At 42.0% G+C, this 15,359-nt stretch overlaps 1 protein-coding gene and 1 non-coding gene across 4 annotated transcripts; both read left to right on the top strand.

The window, feature by feature from the left end:
- Nucleotides 1-264: 264 nt before the first annotated feature.
- Nucleotides 265-11,018, top strand: LOC101551549 (60S ribosomal protein L21-like). Of its 3 annotated transcripts, none has more exons than XM_055141197.1 (6): nt 265-459; nt 1,868-1,946; nt 2,501-2,562; nt 3,006-3,118; nt 3,780-3,930; nt 9,909-11,018. In XM_055141197.1, the coding sequence occupies exons 2-6, from the start codon at nt 1,880-1,882 to the stop codon at nt 9,996-9,998; spliced, it is 483 nt and encodes a 160-aa protein (XP_054997172.1). In that variant the 5' UTR covers nt 265-459; nt 1,868-1,879; the 3' UTR covers nt 9,999-11,018. The 3 variants fall into 3 exon arrangements, with proteins under 3 accessions (XP_054997172.1, XP_054997163.1, XP_054997176.1); XM_055141188.1 differs by having other exon boundaries at nt 267-440; XM_055141201.1 differs by lacking the exon at nt 265-459 and adding an exon at nt 642-709.
- On the top strand, nt 3,160-3,286 carry LOC129400975 (small nucleolar RNA SNORA27). Its single transcript, XR_008628017.1, has one exon. It is a non-coding gene; the product is annotated as a small nucleolar RNA SNORA27 (small nucleolar RNA).
- Nucleotides 11,019-15,359: the final 4,341 nt, after the last annotated feature.

Here is a 15,359-nt window from a genome sequence, read left to right as displayed (position 1 = left end):
ACGTGGTTAGTACGGGTCGATGGCTTCATTTTGGTGTTAAAGGAAAATCTCCTCACGGGATTCGCTTGTCCTCAGGGACGGCCCTTTCCCCAAAAGCATCGCCTTCAGGGGCCCTTTCTTGCCGGCATCTCCGCCCGCAGCCCGCAGGCCGCGAGAAGGCGCCGCCGCCCCGCCCCTCCCCTCGGCCCGCGCCGCCGCCCCGCCCCTCCCCTCGGCCCGCGCCGCCGCCCCGCCCCTCCCCTCGGCCCGCGCCGCCGCCCCGCCCCTCCCCTCGGCCCGCGCCGCCGCCCCGCCCCTTCCCTCGGTCCGCGCGGGCGTCAGCCGCTGATGGTCTCCGCCGGTTTTGGCGCTAGTCGCTCAGCCGGCGCTGAATTCCTGACCCGTGACGCAGCGGCGCTGACTGGGGCACTCGGGAGTCTGAGTTGAGCTGCCTGACCCAGGTAGTGTAGATTTGTCCAAGTAAGTGGGAGTGGCGTGGCGTGGCGTGGCGTGGCCCGGCCCACCACCAGTCGGGGAGGAGGGTCGGGGGTGGGAACTGGGCCGAACCCCGCGCTGCGGAACGAGGCTCGGCCCCCGCGGGGAGAGCCAGCTGAGCGAGGTGCAGTGCCGCGCACACTCATTGAGCCGCGCTGGGGACGGCTCGGCCGCGGTGGTCACCCGCACGGCGGCGTGCTGGTGGTCACAAAGACCTGGAGACAGCCTTGGTTCGGTATCTTCGTTGTGATTGATCAGCTACTAGATTGCACACTTACACCCTCACCCACATCTTTTGTGTTGGAATCTACATATTTGCTTTACCTTTGAAGCTCTGCGAGCGCCCCCTCCCCACCATACACACACCTTTTATTAAAAAAGACTTTTGGTTTCAGTTACCTAGTCGATGGTATCATGTGATGGTCGAAATTGTTCGATTTTATTGCTACTTTTGTCAATCTCTTAACTGGGCCCACTTCACTAATTTGTCAGAGGCTCGTGGTGTAAGAACAGCCCTGGCTGCTGTTGAAGTCACCCTCTAAGGAATCCTGGGTGTCAGATAAATTTTTTAACTATTGGACTTTAATCTGTATCTGATAATACATTTCTCACTTGGAGAATTGCTTCTAGTGGGCGAGTGGGATTTTGGACTCAGAAGAAAGTATAAAAACATGTGTTTAGCACTTAATACATGATTGTTGGCCTTTTTAAGAGTGCATTCGTTCGACGAATGGTGTTAGGTTGAGTGAAACTTTCTGCGTTATATGGAAAGGATGCTTTGGTGTGGTCCATTTTCTCTAGAGTTCTCATGTTAGTTGAGAAATAATTTGTTGGAATATTCAAATTAAACCTTGCCCGGTATTTTACTTTGTGATAGTGATGGTAGCATGAATGACCAGCAGCGATTAAAATCATTGTTTTGGCCTTTGAGAAACAAAACTGTCTTTGTAATGCATATTAGTTACTATTAACAACCACTGCTCAGTTGCCAGTGCTATGTAGATTTGGCCTTAATTGCCCTGTTTTCCAGATGAGGATCATGGGGTGTAAATGGATCAGAACTTGTACCCAAGTTGATGATTTATTGCTTGTTTTTCCCCTTCTACCCAACATGTTTCCTAGTAAACATGTCAGTGATCATATGTAAATGAATTGGATATTTTGACTGTTACTAGATGCTGTGTGAAATGTGCTGTCACCAAAAATTAGATTGATTAGAAAAGTTATTGGAGGTTTTGTCATTCTGTCAGATTGTCTTCTAATTTCCTTAGGTACCCTTCTAGGTTAACATGTTCTTAGACCTGATTTTGCTAGTGAAATGCAAGTATTCAGAGTTAAAATTTTTGGTAAAGGTACATGTACCAAATTTGTCTTTGTATCTTTCACTCTCCAGTAAATAGCAAAAATGACCAACACGAAGGGAAAGAAGAGGGGCACCCGTTATATGTTCTCTAGACCTTTTAGAAAACATGGTAAGTACATTACTTGAGAAAAGTAAGTATGGCATTTATAATTTTGAGGGGTGGGGGGTTGGCACCACATACATTGCATATATTGGCTTGCATACAGTAAAAATATGGTTTGTTTTTATTTTTTGGTCTGTGTTTTATAAGATGTATTCAGGTTTTATTTTTTAATGCATAATTATGGTTGTGTTTTTTATTATATTGTTGGTGTTTATGGTTTTGGTGCTACATTAACTAGCATCTCCCTAACTTGTACTAAAAAGTATGACTTATATAGCTTCATACATTGTGAACCAGCAAGATTATAAAATACAACTCTGATTTTGTATCAGCTGGCACTATATATGATACAGTGTGTAGAGGACTTGCCTTGCACATGAAAAAACTGTGTTTGCCAAGCCTGCCAGGAGTGATTCCTGACCACAGCCAGGAATAAGCCCTGAGCACCACCACACCACCAGGGAAACCCAAAAGCTGCTTTTTTTTTTTTTTTTTTTTTAATGATGACAGCTGCTTAGATTACATAATTTGGATACTGACTGTGTACTTATGCTTCCCAGGAGTTGTTCCTTTGGCCACGTACATGCGGATATACAAGAAAGGTGATATCGTAGACATAAAGGTAAGTTACAAATTGGAAATAACTTAGTCAATACTTTGTGTTCTATTGGCTCCTTATCCTTTTAAATGGAAAACTTAATAAGCTTTCAGCGTAGACAGTTAATACTTTTCAGAAACCTGAATTATTTGTTCTTAAGTTTTTCTCATTACCTAGTTGTTGCTGTTGAATATCTTTGTGTAATAATTACTGGTGAGGATGGCTATTAAAAATAGTTAAAGCTTTGTGTCTAATTTTTAAATCCATTATGGTACTGTAGAGTTTAATGATGATTATCTTTTGATTGCTTTTTGAAGCAATATCACAAAGCAATATCACAGTGAAAATCACATCTCACTGGCTCTGAAAGCTCTTGAGTTGCCATTAAAAAAGAAAAGGTTCCTTGAATAGCCTTGATAAGAAAGGGAAATTGATAATGGTATGACATTTGCCTCCTTTGTTTATAGGGAATGGGCACTGTCCAAAAAGGAATGCCCCACAAATGTTACCATGGCAAAACTGGAAGAGTCTACAATGTTACCCAGCATGCTGTTGGCATTGTCGTTAACAAACAAGTCAAGTAAGTAATGTGGTTTGGGAGGGCTAATTAGTATTCCTTTATGCCCCCTTCTCACTTTGCCAATTGGACTTATGTCTTAATTGGTCATTCAAGTGGGGCAAAGGAAGCGTCCTTTTAAAACTCAAGCAAACTGGGTGTTTGTCTTGTATCCTGTCAGAGGAAACAACTTGAAAGATCAAGGTAGAGGAATGTCATGGGATTGATTTAAGGTGGTTCTATTGCCAGAGTAAAAGGTTTAGCAAGTTAATACAGCAACGTGGTTTTAGTTACTTTCAAGGTCTGTTGTCACAAGAAAGAGCTTAAAAGTGGGCGGTTTGCCCAAACACTAATTCTCGCAGTAGATTAATCATGATTGCAAATTTGCCATTAACTTATTCTGTTTTATGGGTAAAAAATTTATGATTAATCATGAAACTGCCAAAAAGTTTTCTGAATTTTGCTGGCCTTAAAACAGGAACCAGTCCACACGTATAGAAAGGTTGCCGAATGCTATGCCAAATCCAGTTAAATCTTAAAGTCCAGTTAAACCTTCAATCCAGTTAATCTGCTCCATGCCCATGCATCACAATTTTTTTTTTACACTGGAGGTTTTATCTGTAGATTTGTTCCTTTTGGGTTATGTTTTTGGTGAAGCATTTATAAGAGTTAATCTTCTTTCCAGGGGCAAGATTCTTGCCAAGAGAATTAATGTTCGTATTGAGCATATTAAGCACTCTAAGAGTCGAGACAGCTTCTTGAAACGGGTAAAGGAAAATGATCAGAAAAAGAAGGAAGCCAAAGAGAAAGGAACTTGGGTTCAACTGAAGCGCCAGGTGAGTACTTTGAATGTGATCTAAATATAGATCACTAAAAAGTGTAATTTTCTTTTATATGAAAGTAAACCTGTCATTTCATTGGTTTTTAGAGTACTTTATGGTTTAAATTAGTTTTTTAAAAATTTTTATTAGTGAATCACCGTGAGGTACAATTACAAACTTATGAACTTTAATATTTACATTTTGTTTACATCCCTCCACCAGTGCCTGTTCTCCTCCACCAATGTTCCCAGTATCCATCCCACCACCCCCACCCCAACCCCCACCAACCCACCCTGCCTCTGCAGCAGGGCATTCCCTTTTGTTCTCTCTCCTGTTGGATGTTGTAGTTTGCAATAGAGGTATTGAGTGGCCATCATGTTTGGTTTATAGTCTACTTTCGGCACGCAGCTTTCAACCCGAGTGGTTCCTTCCAACATTCTCTACTAGGTGTTCCCTTCTGTATCTCAGCTGCGTTTTCCCCCAGCATGTGAGGCCAGTTTCCAAGCTGTGGGGCACACCTCCTGGTTCTTGTCTCTATTACTCTTGGGTGTTAGTCTCCCATTCTGCTCCCTTATATTCCACAGATGAGTGCGATATTTCTAGGTCTGTCTCTGTCTTTCTGAATCATTTCACTCAACATGATACTTTCCATGTTGATCCACTTATATGCAAATTTCAAAGCTTCATCTTTTCTAACAGCTGCACAGTATTCCATTGTGTAGATGTACCAAAGTTTCTTTAACCAGTCTCATCTGTTTTGGGGCACTCTGGTTTTTTTCCAGATTTTGGCTATTGTAAACAGTGCTGCAATGAACATTCAAGTGCAGATGTCATTTCTACTATACCTTTTTGCCTCTTTGGGATATATTCCCAGGAGTGGTATTGCTGGGTCAAATGGAAGCTCAATTTCTAATTTTTTGAGAAGCTTGCAAACTGTTCTCCAGGCCTCAACCAGTTGGTATTCCCACCAGTGGTGAAGGAGAGTCCCTTTCTCCCCACATTCGCGCCAACAATGCTTGCTTTTGTTTTTTTGGATGTGGGCTAGTCTCTGTGGTGTGAGATGATATCTCATTGTTGTTTTGGTCTGCATCTCCCTGATGATTAGTGATGTAGAGCATTTTCTCATGTGCCTCTGATCCATTCGGATTTCTTCTTTGAGAAAGTTTCTGTTCATTTCATCACCCTATTTTTTGATTGGGTTGGCAGTTTTCTTGTGGAGTTCAACCAGTGCCTTGTATATCCTTGATATCAACCCCTTATTGCATGGGTATTGGGTGAGTATCCTTTCCCATTCTGTAGACTGTCTTTGAACTTTGGTCACTATTTCTTTTGAGGTGCAGAAGCTTCTTACTTTAAGATAGTACCATTTATTTATCTCTGTTTTCACTTGCTTGGCCCATGGCGTGTCATCTTTGAAGATACCATTGGCTTCAATGTTGTGGAGGGTTTTGCCAACCCTGTCTTCAATGTACTTTATGGATTCTGGTCTGATGTTGAGGTCTCTTTAATCCATTTTGATCTGACTTTTGTACATGATGATAGGTGGAGATCTAAGCCAATTTTTTTGCATGTAGCTGTCCAGTTCTGCCAGCACAATTTGTTAAAGAGGCTTTCCTTGCTCCACTTCACATTTCTTGCTCCCTTATCAAAGATTAGATGTTCATATATTTGGGGTGGTGTGTCAGAATATTCGACCCTGTTCATTGGTCTGCGTTTCTGCATTTGTTCCACTACCATGCTGTTTTAATTATTACTGCTTTGTAGTAGAGTTTGAAGTTGGGGAGGTTGATTCCTCCCATTTTCTTTTTCCCAAGAATTGCATTAGCTATTCATGGGGGCTTGTTCTTCCATGTGAATTTCAGTAGTGTTTGCTCCATTTCTTTGAAGAAGGTCATGGGTATCCTTAAAGGGACCGCATTGAATTTGTACAATGCTTTGAGGAGTATCGCCATTTTGACAGCATTCTTCCAATCCATGAGCAGGGGATATCTTTCCATTTCCTCATGTCTTCTTTTATTTCCTGAAGTAGTGTTTTGTAGTTTTCTTTGTACAAGTCCTTTACCTCCTTAGTTCAGCTGATTCTGAGGTACTTGATATTTTGCAGTACAATTGTGAATGGGATTGCTTTTATCATGTCCCTTTCCTCTGTCTCATTGTTTGCATATAGGAAAACCATGGACTTTTGGGTATTGATTTTATAGCCTGTAACTGTGCTATACAAGTCTATTGTTTCTAGGAGTTTCTTGGTAGAGGCTTTAGGTAGACTTTAGAAGTATAGTATCATATCATCTGCGAATAGTCAGAGCTTGATTTCTTCCTTTCCTATCTGGATGCCCTTGATATCTTTTTCTTGCCTAATCGCTATTGCAAGTACTTCCAATACTATATTGAACAGAAGTGGAGAGAGTGGCATCCTTGTCTCGTCCCTGATCTTAGAGGGAAGGCTCTCAGTTTTTCCCCATTGAGGACAATGCTTGACATAGGCATGTGATAAATGGCTTTGATTAAATTGAAGAAAGTCCCTTCTGTACCCATTTTGGCAGAGTTTTCATCATAAACGATTGCTATATCTTATCAAATGCTTTCTCTGCATCTGTTGATATGACTATATGATTTTTATCTTTTATGACGGATTATGTTTATTGATTTCCAGATGTTAAACCATCCTTGTGTCCCCGGGATGAATCCCACTTGGTCGAGGTGTATTATATTTGATAAGTTGTCGATTTCTGTTTGCAAATAATTTGTTGAGAATCTTTGCATCTGTGTTCATCAGAGATATTGGCCTGTAGTTTTCTTTTTTTGTGGTGTCTATCTTTGCTTTTGGTATTAAGGAGATATGAGCCTCATATAAGCTATTTGGGAGAGTTTCTGATTATTCAATTTCCTGGAAAAGCTTGAGAAGAACTGACAATAGGTCCTCTTTGAATGTTTTGAAGAATTCGCTAGTGAATCTGTCTGGACCTGGGCTTTTGTTTTTGGGAAGATTTTAATTACAGTTTCATTTTCCTTGATATTAATAGGACTATTCAGGTATTCCAGGACTTCTTGATTCAGCCTTGGGAGATTATAGGAATCCAGGAATTTATCCATTTCTTCTAGGTTCTCTTGTTTTGTGGCATAGAGATTTTCAAAGTAGTGTCTGATGATCTTTTGAGTTTCTTTGGTTTTTTTTGTGATATCCCTCTTTTCATTTCTGATTCAGTTTATTGGGGGTATCTCTTTGTGAGTCTTGCTAGTGATTCATCAATCTTGTTTATTTTCTCAAAGAACCAGCTCTTGGTTTCATTGATCTTTCAGATTGTCTTTTGGGTTTTCATGTCGTTGATTTCTGCTCTAAGTTTTATTATCTCTTTCCCTCTGCCTGGTCTGGGCTCCTTTTGTTTGTCCTTTTCTAAAATCTTGAAGTCAATTTACTTATGTGGGCCCTTTCTTCCTTCCTGAGAAATGCTTTAAGGGCTTAAATTTTCCCCTTAACACAGCTTTAGCTGCATCCTACAGGTTCTGGTAGCTCGTGTCCTTGTTCTCATTTGTTTCCAGGTACCTTTTGATTTCTTTCTTGATTTCCTTCCTGACCTGCTTATTGTTCACCATTCAGTTGTTTAATTTCCAGTTGTTTGAGTTGGTTTTCTGCTTCTGTACATGATTAACTTCTATCTTTAGTGCATCACAGTCTGTTAAGATAGCTGGTACAATATCTATCTTCCTGATTTTGTTGAGGTATGTTGTGTGGCCCAGCACATGGTCTATTCTGGAAAATGTTCCATGTGTACTGGAGAAGAATGTACATTCTTTATTTGGGGGATATAAAGTTCTGTATACATCTACTAGCCCTCTCTCTTCTATTTCTTCGTTCAAAACCAATATTTACTTGCTGAATTTTAAACTCTTGATCTATCCAGAGGCGATAGGATGGTGTTGAAGTCTCCAAGTACTATTGTGTTGCTTGCAATGTCCTTCTTAAGGTCAGTTGTTGTAGGTATTTACCTGGTCCCTTTTTTGGTACGCACACATTTAGGAGTGTGATTTCTTCCTGCTTTACATATACCCTGATTAATAAAAAATGGCCTTCACTATCCCTTCTAATATTTTTCAACCTGAAATCTATGTTCTAATATTTTTCAACCTGAAACCTAAAGCCACCCCAGTTTTTTTGAGGGAATTCTTTGCTTGCAGGATTGTTTTCCATCCTTTGAATTTGAGTCTGTGTTTGTTCTGGCTGTTCAGATGTGTTTCTTGTAGGCAGCAGAATGTTGGATTAAGTCTCTGAATCCATTTTGCCACTCTGTGACTCTTAATTAGTGAATTTAGATCATTGACATTGAGAGAGATTATTGTTATGGGGTTTTATGCCATCTTTCTGTAAGGGTTTGTTGTGCTTATAGGGGTTTTTCTTGTCTTATAATAGCCCCTTTATTCCTTCATTTAAGTTTGGTTTTGAGTCTATAAAATTCCTAAGCTGTTGATTATCCACAAAATAATGTATAGTTCTTTCAAGTTTGAATGAAAGTTTAGCCCAGTAAAGTATTCTTGGTGAAGCATTCAAGTTTTTTCACTATATCCTACCATTGCCTTCGGGCTTGGAGGGTTTCCTCCAATAGGTCTGCTGTGAATCTAAGGGGTGCTCCTTTGTACGTGATTTCCTTCTTTGACCTTGCAGCTTGCAGTACCATGTCTTTATCCGTGAAGTCCATCATTCAAACTATGATATGTCTTGGAGTTTTTCTGTTAGGGTCTCTTTTAGCTGGCACCCTACTGCCTCCTTGAATCTGGATGTCTGCATTCTCCAGCTCTGGAAACTTTTCAGCAATGGTTTTTTTGACTGTGGCTTTTTCATTGGGGTTGCTTCCCTGTCCTTCTGGTGCTCAGATGATTCTAATGTTGTTCCTCTTGAAATCATCCCCTAGGACTCTGATTCGCCGTAGAGCCATTTTGAGGTCTTTCCCCATTGTTTGTTGTTGCAGGTAGGCTTCCTGCAGCTCATTTTCAAGCTGCAGGAAGACAGCTCACTGATTCTGTCTTCAGCTGTAGCCATCTATTGTTGAGGGCACCCACTGAGTTTTTTAATTCATCTACCAAATCCTTTATTTGTGATATTTCTTTTTGTAGCTTTTTTTATTTCTGTTCTCATTTCTTCCCGTATTTTCTCAGCTCTCTGTTGTCTTGTTTCTGTCAGGTCCTCCTTTAATTTAACGAATACCTTGTCAGTCTTTATGTTGAGTTCATTGAACATCTTCAGGATTTCAAGTCTAAATTCTTTATCGGAAAGCTCAAGTTTTTAGGAAACGTCTATTGAGGCTTCTGGACTCCTTTCATCGTCCTCTCCTTGTGGTGGGGATTTGCACTGTTTCTTCATGTTGTGGTGGTGCTATGAAAGAGGGACCTTCAAGTTCACTATCCCTGTTCCCTTTTTTTGCAAAAAAAAGGATTCTGCATCGGCTCTGTCAATGGTGGTCACCTTCTTATGTACCCCCTGTAGAACATGTCCTTCTCTGATGTTCCTCTATTCTTTACATGAGGCCTCAAGTGATGATTTTGGAGAATGTGCTCCTTTACTTTGGGCTTGTACTGCTGCTTATATTCATTGGTACTTTGGAGAAATTGGAATAGACTAGCAGCCTTTTGGCGAACTTTTTGGGATAGCTAGGATGTTACACAGGGACATAGGTGATGAAGACTGAGATGTAAAACCAGATTGCTTGTTATGGGGAAAATAACTGTGGCCACGTGAACAGCTGCCAGCTCCAAAATAGGCCATGCCCACTGATGCGATATGGGTGGGGGGCCCAGGGGGGGTGGTGGGGGGCAGAATGGCGCCCCGGGTAGATTTACTGACCTGTCGGAGGGAGCAAACCCGGTGTGAGGGCGCTGGAGGATGGCAAAGGGGTGGATGGGCGGTGCTGAGGCAGGGTGAGCTAGGGTGCCAAGGGAAGGGCGGGAGGGGGGGAGGGTTTAATTAGTGTTTTACAATCACCTTTTTTTCTTCTTCCTAGCCTGCTCCACCCAGAGAAGCACACTTTGTAAGAACTAATGGAAAGGAGCCTGAGCTGCTGGAGCCCATTCCCTATGAATTCATGGCATGAGAGGTGTTTGTTTAAAAATAAAGAGACTCTGAACTATAGAAAATCGTTCTCTTTAGTGTCATGTCGTTCTACCACCCCCATCCCCCAAATTATTTAAAGCAAACTTTGAGTTGTGTCCTAATTAATTGGGTCTTTTGTCTTTACTATTTAAATTTAATCTTGCTAAAAAAATGTGGAAAGGTTTATTGGGCAACCAGATATGCTCTAAAGCTGCTCTGGAAAAAAAAGAATTTAAGTAAAGTCTTATTTAACTTCTTGCTTATGCTCAGGAAGGATGGTTACTTCCAATTGTTTCTCAAATTACTGTTTTAGAATCAGGAACTTGACTTTCAAATCTGTTAACTTCTTTGTGAGTTACTTTAACCTTTTGAGGAATCTTGACTTAGAAAATAATAGATTTGGGGGCAGACTGACAGTGATGCTCAAAGGCTACTGCTCAAAGGCTACCGAGTCACTGCTGTTGGTACTGGGGGCTGTATAAGTGTGGTCATGCTAGACAAAGCACTTTATACTCTTTGAGGCCTTAATACACTTTTTTGTTTTGATCAAGAGTAAAAGTATCAATTAATACTAATGGTTCTGTGGTATCATTGAGCAGCTTACGTGACCTAAATACTAAGAATTTGGAATAAAATACTCCTGTCCATTTCACATAAAAGGAAGTGCAAGACAGTTAACTTGCCCAGAGTTAGAGATGATCTATATTAGTGTCTTTTCAGCTGGCCTAGCCCCACTTAATACCGAAGGACCATTTTAAATCTGTAGAATAGAGTTAACAATTAGGTTATTGCTTCCAGTGTGATTTTACAGATATGGCAAGCACTTTATGCATATTACCAAAGGGGAAGTAATTGTTTACATCTTTAGCTGCCTTTAATATTTAGTGATGGTTGTAATGGAATCTGTTTATTTGGAAGGGAAACTTTTACCTACAAGTACTAGGAACAAAACTGTTTGCTTGGAATCAGAGAGAAATTACTTCTGGTCTTGGTTGGTGAAATAAAATCCATGTTTTCATGACTGCCTTTGTTTCTTTGAACTGTGTTTTTAATTAAAAGTTTCCTCCAACAGACCCGAGGTTGGAGACATTAAACTTCTAATTCCTCTTGCCTGACAGTGAATGTTCTATGTGCTGTCTTTATAGGTGAGGTGGGGGAAATCACTTGTTTGTGGGCCACATGGCAGTGCATGAATGTTGGGCTTGTTAGGGTCCCCCACACAAGTGAGTTGGAAGTTACATTCTTGCACTGTAATGTAAATCTCCCTTTCTGTTGACTCCTTGAAGTGAATGTATTATCTACGTTTATTTGGGTATTGAGTCAAATGATTTGGGGGGTTCATCGTTCACTTGGATGCATTGTAAATTAAGGAACAGGGAAATGGGAATGTTGGATTTAAGATAGTTCCCATTGGTGACTGTGGCTTTGAAAGTATCCTAACCATTGGGTCAATGGGATTGCCATTCGTGGCAGATAGACCAGAAGATTCATCTGTTGCATAGCCCAGCAGTTTTGTGAAATAACAATACTTTGAACATCCATAAAGCTTTCATTTTTCAGTAGTGTGACTTTTTTCAATATTGGGCTAAAATGTTTTCCAGATTCTTGATTTTGATAACTTACCTTTCAAAAGAATTCTTTATTAACTGAACTTAGAATCAGCTTTTCTAAGATGCTTTGTCTATTTATGTCTCAAGTCATCTTTTTTGTGTCATTCTTTTTTAACATCCCAATACTAAAGGATCTCATCTGAGGTCTATATCTTTTTCTTACATTGTTTTGTTTTGGTTTTTTAATTTGGGGAGCACACCTGCGGATGCCCCACACTTTACTCCTGGCTCTGCACTCCTGGCAGGACTTCGGGCCTTGTGGGGTGTTGGAGATCAAGCCCCATTGAGCTGTGTGCAAGGCCAGCTCTCTACTGTACTATCTATCCATCCCCAGACTCTGATGTCTTATGGTCTGAAACCTGTTCTGACATTTGGTGCTTCTTTCATCCCCAGTTAGTCAATTCTGCTAAGTTTGCTGTGCCTAGAATCGATTCAGGTGCACACTTAATTCAAAGGTTTGGCAATTATATTCCCCTGGAATATAGTCTCCTTGAATTTTACCAAGATTTTCCTTCAATGCTATAAAATTAGGCTGACTCATTCTTTTTTTCAGTAATACGTATTTTGTTACTATCTAAGTTATTGATAGAGAATAGTGTTACCTATTCCCAATGAGGGGAGTGATGGCAAGTACTTTGAAAAGTCATGGTCAAGGAAGAACAGGAAATCCTATATAAAAGCTAGAGAAATCAGACTATAATAGGAAAAAGACATTGATTTTGACAGGCCCATGTTTCTCCCCTTATTTACTGACTTCTGAGTCTCCATCTATGACCCAAGCTCTTGTTTCCTCAACTTCATCCCAGGGATTTCCCACTGCAAATCTAGTTTCCATCTCCACCACTGATGGAATTATTTATTTTTTATTTTTTTAATTTTTATTTTATCACCATGTGGAAAGTTACAAAGTTTTCAGGTTTATGTCTCAGTTATACAATATTCAGACACCATCCCTTCACCAGTGCCCATATTCCACCACCAAAATCCCCAGCATACCCCCTGCCCCTGCCCCCCACCCCCAACTGTATAACTGATGAATTTCACTTCATTTTCTCTTTACCTTGATTACGTTCCATATTGCAAAACAAAACTCACTATTGTTGTTGGAGTTTCCCCCCAAGAAAGACAGCCCTACTAAGGAAGCATTTGATAATTGGTTTTCCATTAAAAGATTGTATGTTTTCAGATTTTAGAAAAGGTCATGCGGCCGCCTTAGCGGCCGCGCGGCTCTAATGTGTCCCAGTCCCGCAAGCCGGAGCCATGTTAGTTTCTGCTCAGTGTCGCCAGGGCTCCATCTGAAGAAAGTGTGCTAGCTGTACCTCCTCTGTCTGGATCCCGGGTGTTGCTGGCCCGGTTTCGGGTCCGGAGCATTTCTCCGGCTGCGTTGCTCACCAGAATGCCTGGCCTCTTCTCTGTTGAATGTGGCAAGATGGCGCCAAGGGTGGGTCGAGGGCATGACTTCCGGCAGCCGGGACCACTTGGAGGTTGGGCTGGCACCGCCCCACTCCAGTGCCCCCCCAAGGCTCAGATGTGTCCCAGTCCCGCAAGCCAGAGCCGTGTTAGTTTGCTGCTCAGTGTCGCCAGGGCTCCATCTGGAGAAGGTGTTGATGGAATTATTTAAAGGTCATGCAAAAATTGTTAATCCAAAAATTTCTACTTTCCTCCCTAATATTTGTTTAAGCCAACTTTTTTTTTTCCTCTTGCGGAAGCTTTAGCCGTCATACTGATCATTCCACTTTTCTGACCCTGGCTTACTAAAGTTAGACCTTGTTTGGTGTTTTCAAGGTCACACTAGGGGCCCTTGAGGCTCAAATGAAGTCCTCCCTCAGGCAGAGTAGGTGCTCCAGTCCCCATGTCTGTTGTTATGAGAGCTAAACCACTGATCTTAGTGGAAGGATCAGTACCTGGGAATTTGCTTTTAAAAATATTTGTTAAAAATAGCCACTAATGGGGGCTGGAATGATAGCACAGCGGGCAGGGCGTTTGCCTTGCACGCAGCCGACCCGGGTTCGATTCCCAGCATCCCATATGGTCCCTCGAGCACTGCCAGGAGTAATTCCTGAGTGCAAAAAGCCAGGAGTAACCCCTGTGCATTGCTGGGTGTGACCCCCCAAAAAAGGAAAATAAATAAATAAAAATAGCAGCCACTCCAGACTTAAAAATTCTGCTGGTTGGGCTCAAGACCCTCAGTTTGTATTGGTATTTGTTTTGGGTTTCTATACATGTCTCCTGGCTCTGCTGAGAGATCACACCTAACAGTTCTTGGGGTTATGTGCCAGAAACTGTACCGAAATCACCAGCTTGCAAGACAACTGCCTAAACCACTGTACTCTGTGGCTGTGTATAGAGTATTCAAATCATACCCCAGCAATGCTCAGGCCACCTGGTGTCAGTTCAGTGGTGGTCAGGGACCTTGTGGTGCTGGTGTTTGAAACTCTCACTCCCACATGCATAGCATGTGCTCCAGCCCCTACAGCCATCTTGCCTGCATGGACTCTACTCCCAACAGGCTCCAAGTGGCAGAAGATCTAGAATTGTTCTAGATCTTCAGCAATCTAATATGCTCAAGACTCTGGGGCCGGAGTGATAGTACAGAGGGAGGGCCTTTGCCTTGTATACAGTTGACCCAGGATTACTAGCTAAGGAAAGAAGAAAGCAACACACCCTGGATGGGATCCTGCCCTTAAATGGATCTCGTAGTAATCTGAAGTAATCTCCTTAGATGAGAATTTGTTAATCTCCTGGAGGAGTGGTCTTACCCCTCTTTGTTGATTTCTTAATGTTCAACCCACCTTTGTGTCACCACCCTATATGATTGCTATATAAACTAAGACTGTAAGAGAAGTAGTGGAGAAGACAGAGAGAGAAGACACAGAAGAAGGGGGAAGACACAGAAGCAGAGCACAGAGTGAAAGAGAATCAGGGAGTCATCGGAGCCAGAAGCAAGGGAAAGAAAGAGCACCAAGCCAGTGAGAATCAGAGTCAGAGTCAGAAGTGAGAGCAAGTGTGGCTCCAGAGACTGAAGCAGAAGGGCTCCGGAGGGAGAGATCCGGAAGAGAGATCGGTAGAGAAATCCAAAAGACCAGAGGAGAGAAGACAGAGAAAGAGAGAGGTTGGAAGAGACCAGATGAGAAACTACAGAGACAGAGACAGAGAAACAGACAGAAGAGAGCACAGCAGCACACACAGAAGCAGAGCACAAGGAAGAGGCATCCCAATCCGGTACAGATCTGTCCATACACAGCGGCTCGAGAGCAGTGGAGAGAGAGAGAGAGAGAGAGAGAGAGAGAGAGAGAGAGAGAGAGAGAGAGAAAGCGCCGCCCCGAGAGCCCATGAACAACACACATCACCCCCTCCCGCATACATGCGTTTGTATTTTTTATTTTATTTTATTTTTTTGCTTTTTGGGTCATACCCAGGGATGCACAGGGGTTACTCCTGGCTCTGTACTCAAAAATTACTCCTGGCAGTGCTCAGGGGACCATGTGGGATGCTGGGAATCGAACCTGGGTCGACCACGTGCAAGGCAAACACCCTACCTGCTGTGCTATTGCTCCAGCCCAGCGTTTGTATTTTTCACAATGTAGCACTGTAGCATTTCTGGGTGTGGCCCTATCAGCACTGTCCTCCTGTTGTTCATAGATTGCTGGAGCAGGCACCAGTAACGTCTCCATTGTGAGACTTGTAGTTATTGTTATTGGTATATTGAATACGCTACGGGTAGCTTGCCAGACTCTGCCGTGCAGGCAGGA

Source organism: Sorex araneus, chromosome 1 (assembly GCF_027595985.1).
Source record: "Sorex araneus isolate mSorAra2 chromosome 1, mSorAra2.pri, whole genome shotgun sequence".
Classification (NCBI taxonomy): Eukaryota; Metazoa; Chordata; class Mammalia; order Eulipotyphla; family Soricidae; genus Sorex; species Sorex araneus.
Note: the sequence above shows the minus strand (reverse complement) of the source record. Positions and strands in the feature narration are given on the sequence as shown.

What these genes read in the sequence shown, in the direction of transcription:
- LOC101551549 (XM_055141197.1), top strand. Translation starts at nt 1,880, where the DNA reads ATGACCAACACGAAGGGAAAGAAGAGGGGCACCCGTTATATGTTCTCT. An exon ending in TAGACCTTTTAGAAAACATG is followed by an intron (nt 1,947 to 2,500) that starts GTAAGTACATTA and finishes TATGCTTCCCAG; the next exon opens with GAGTTGTTCCTTTGGCCACG. An exon ending in GGGTTCAACTGAAGCGCCAG is followed by an intron (nt 3,931 to 9,908) that starts GTGAGTACTTTG and finishes TCTTCTTCCTAG; the next exon opens with CCTGCTCCACCCAGAGAAGC.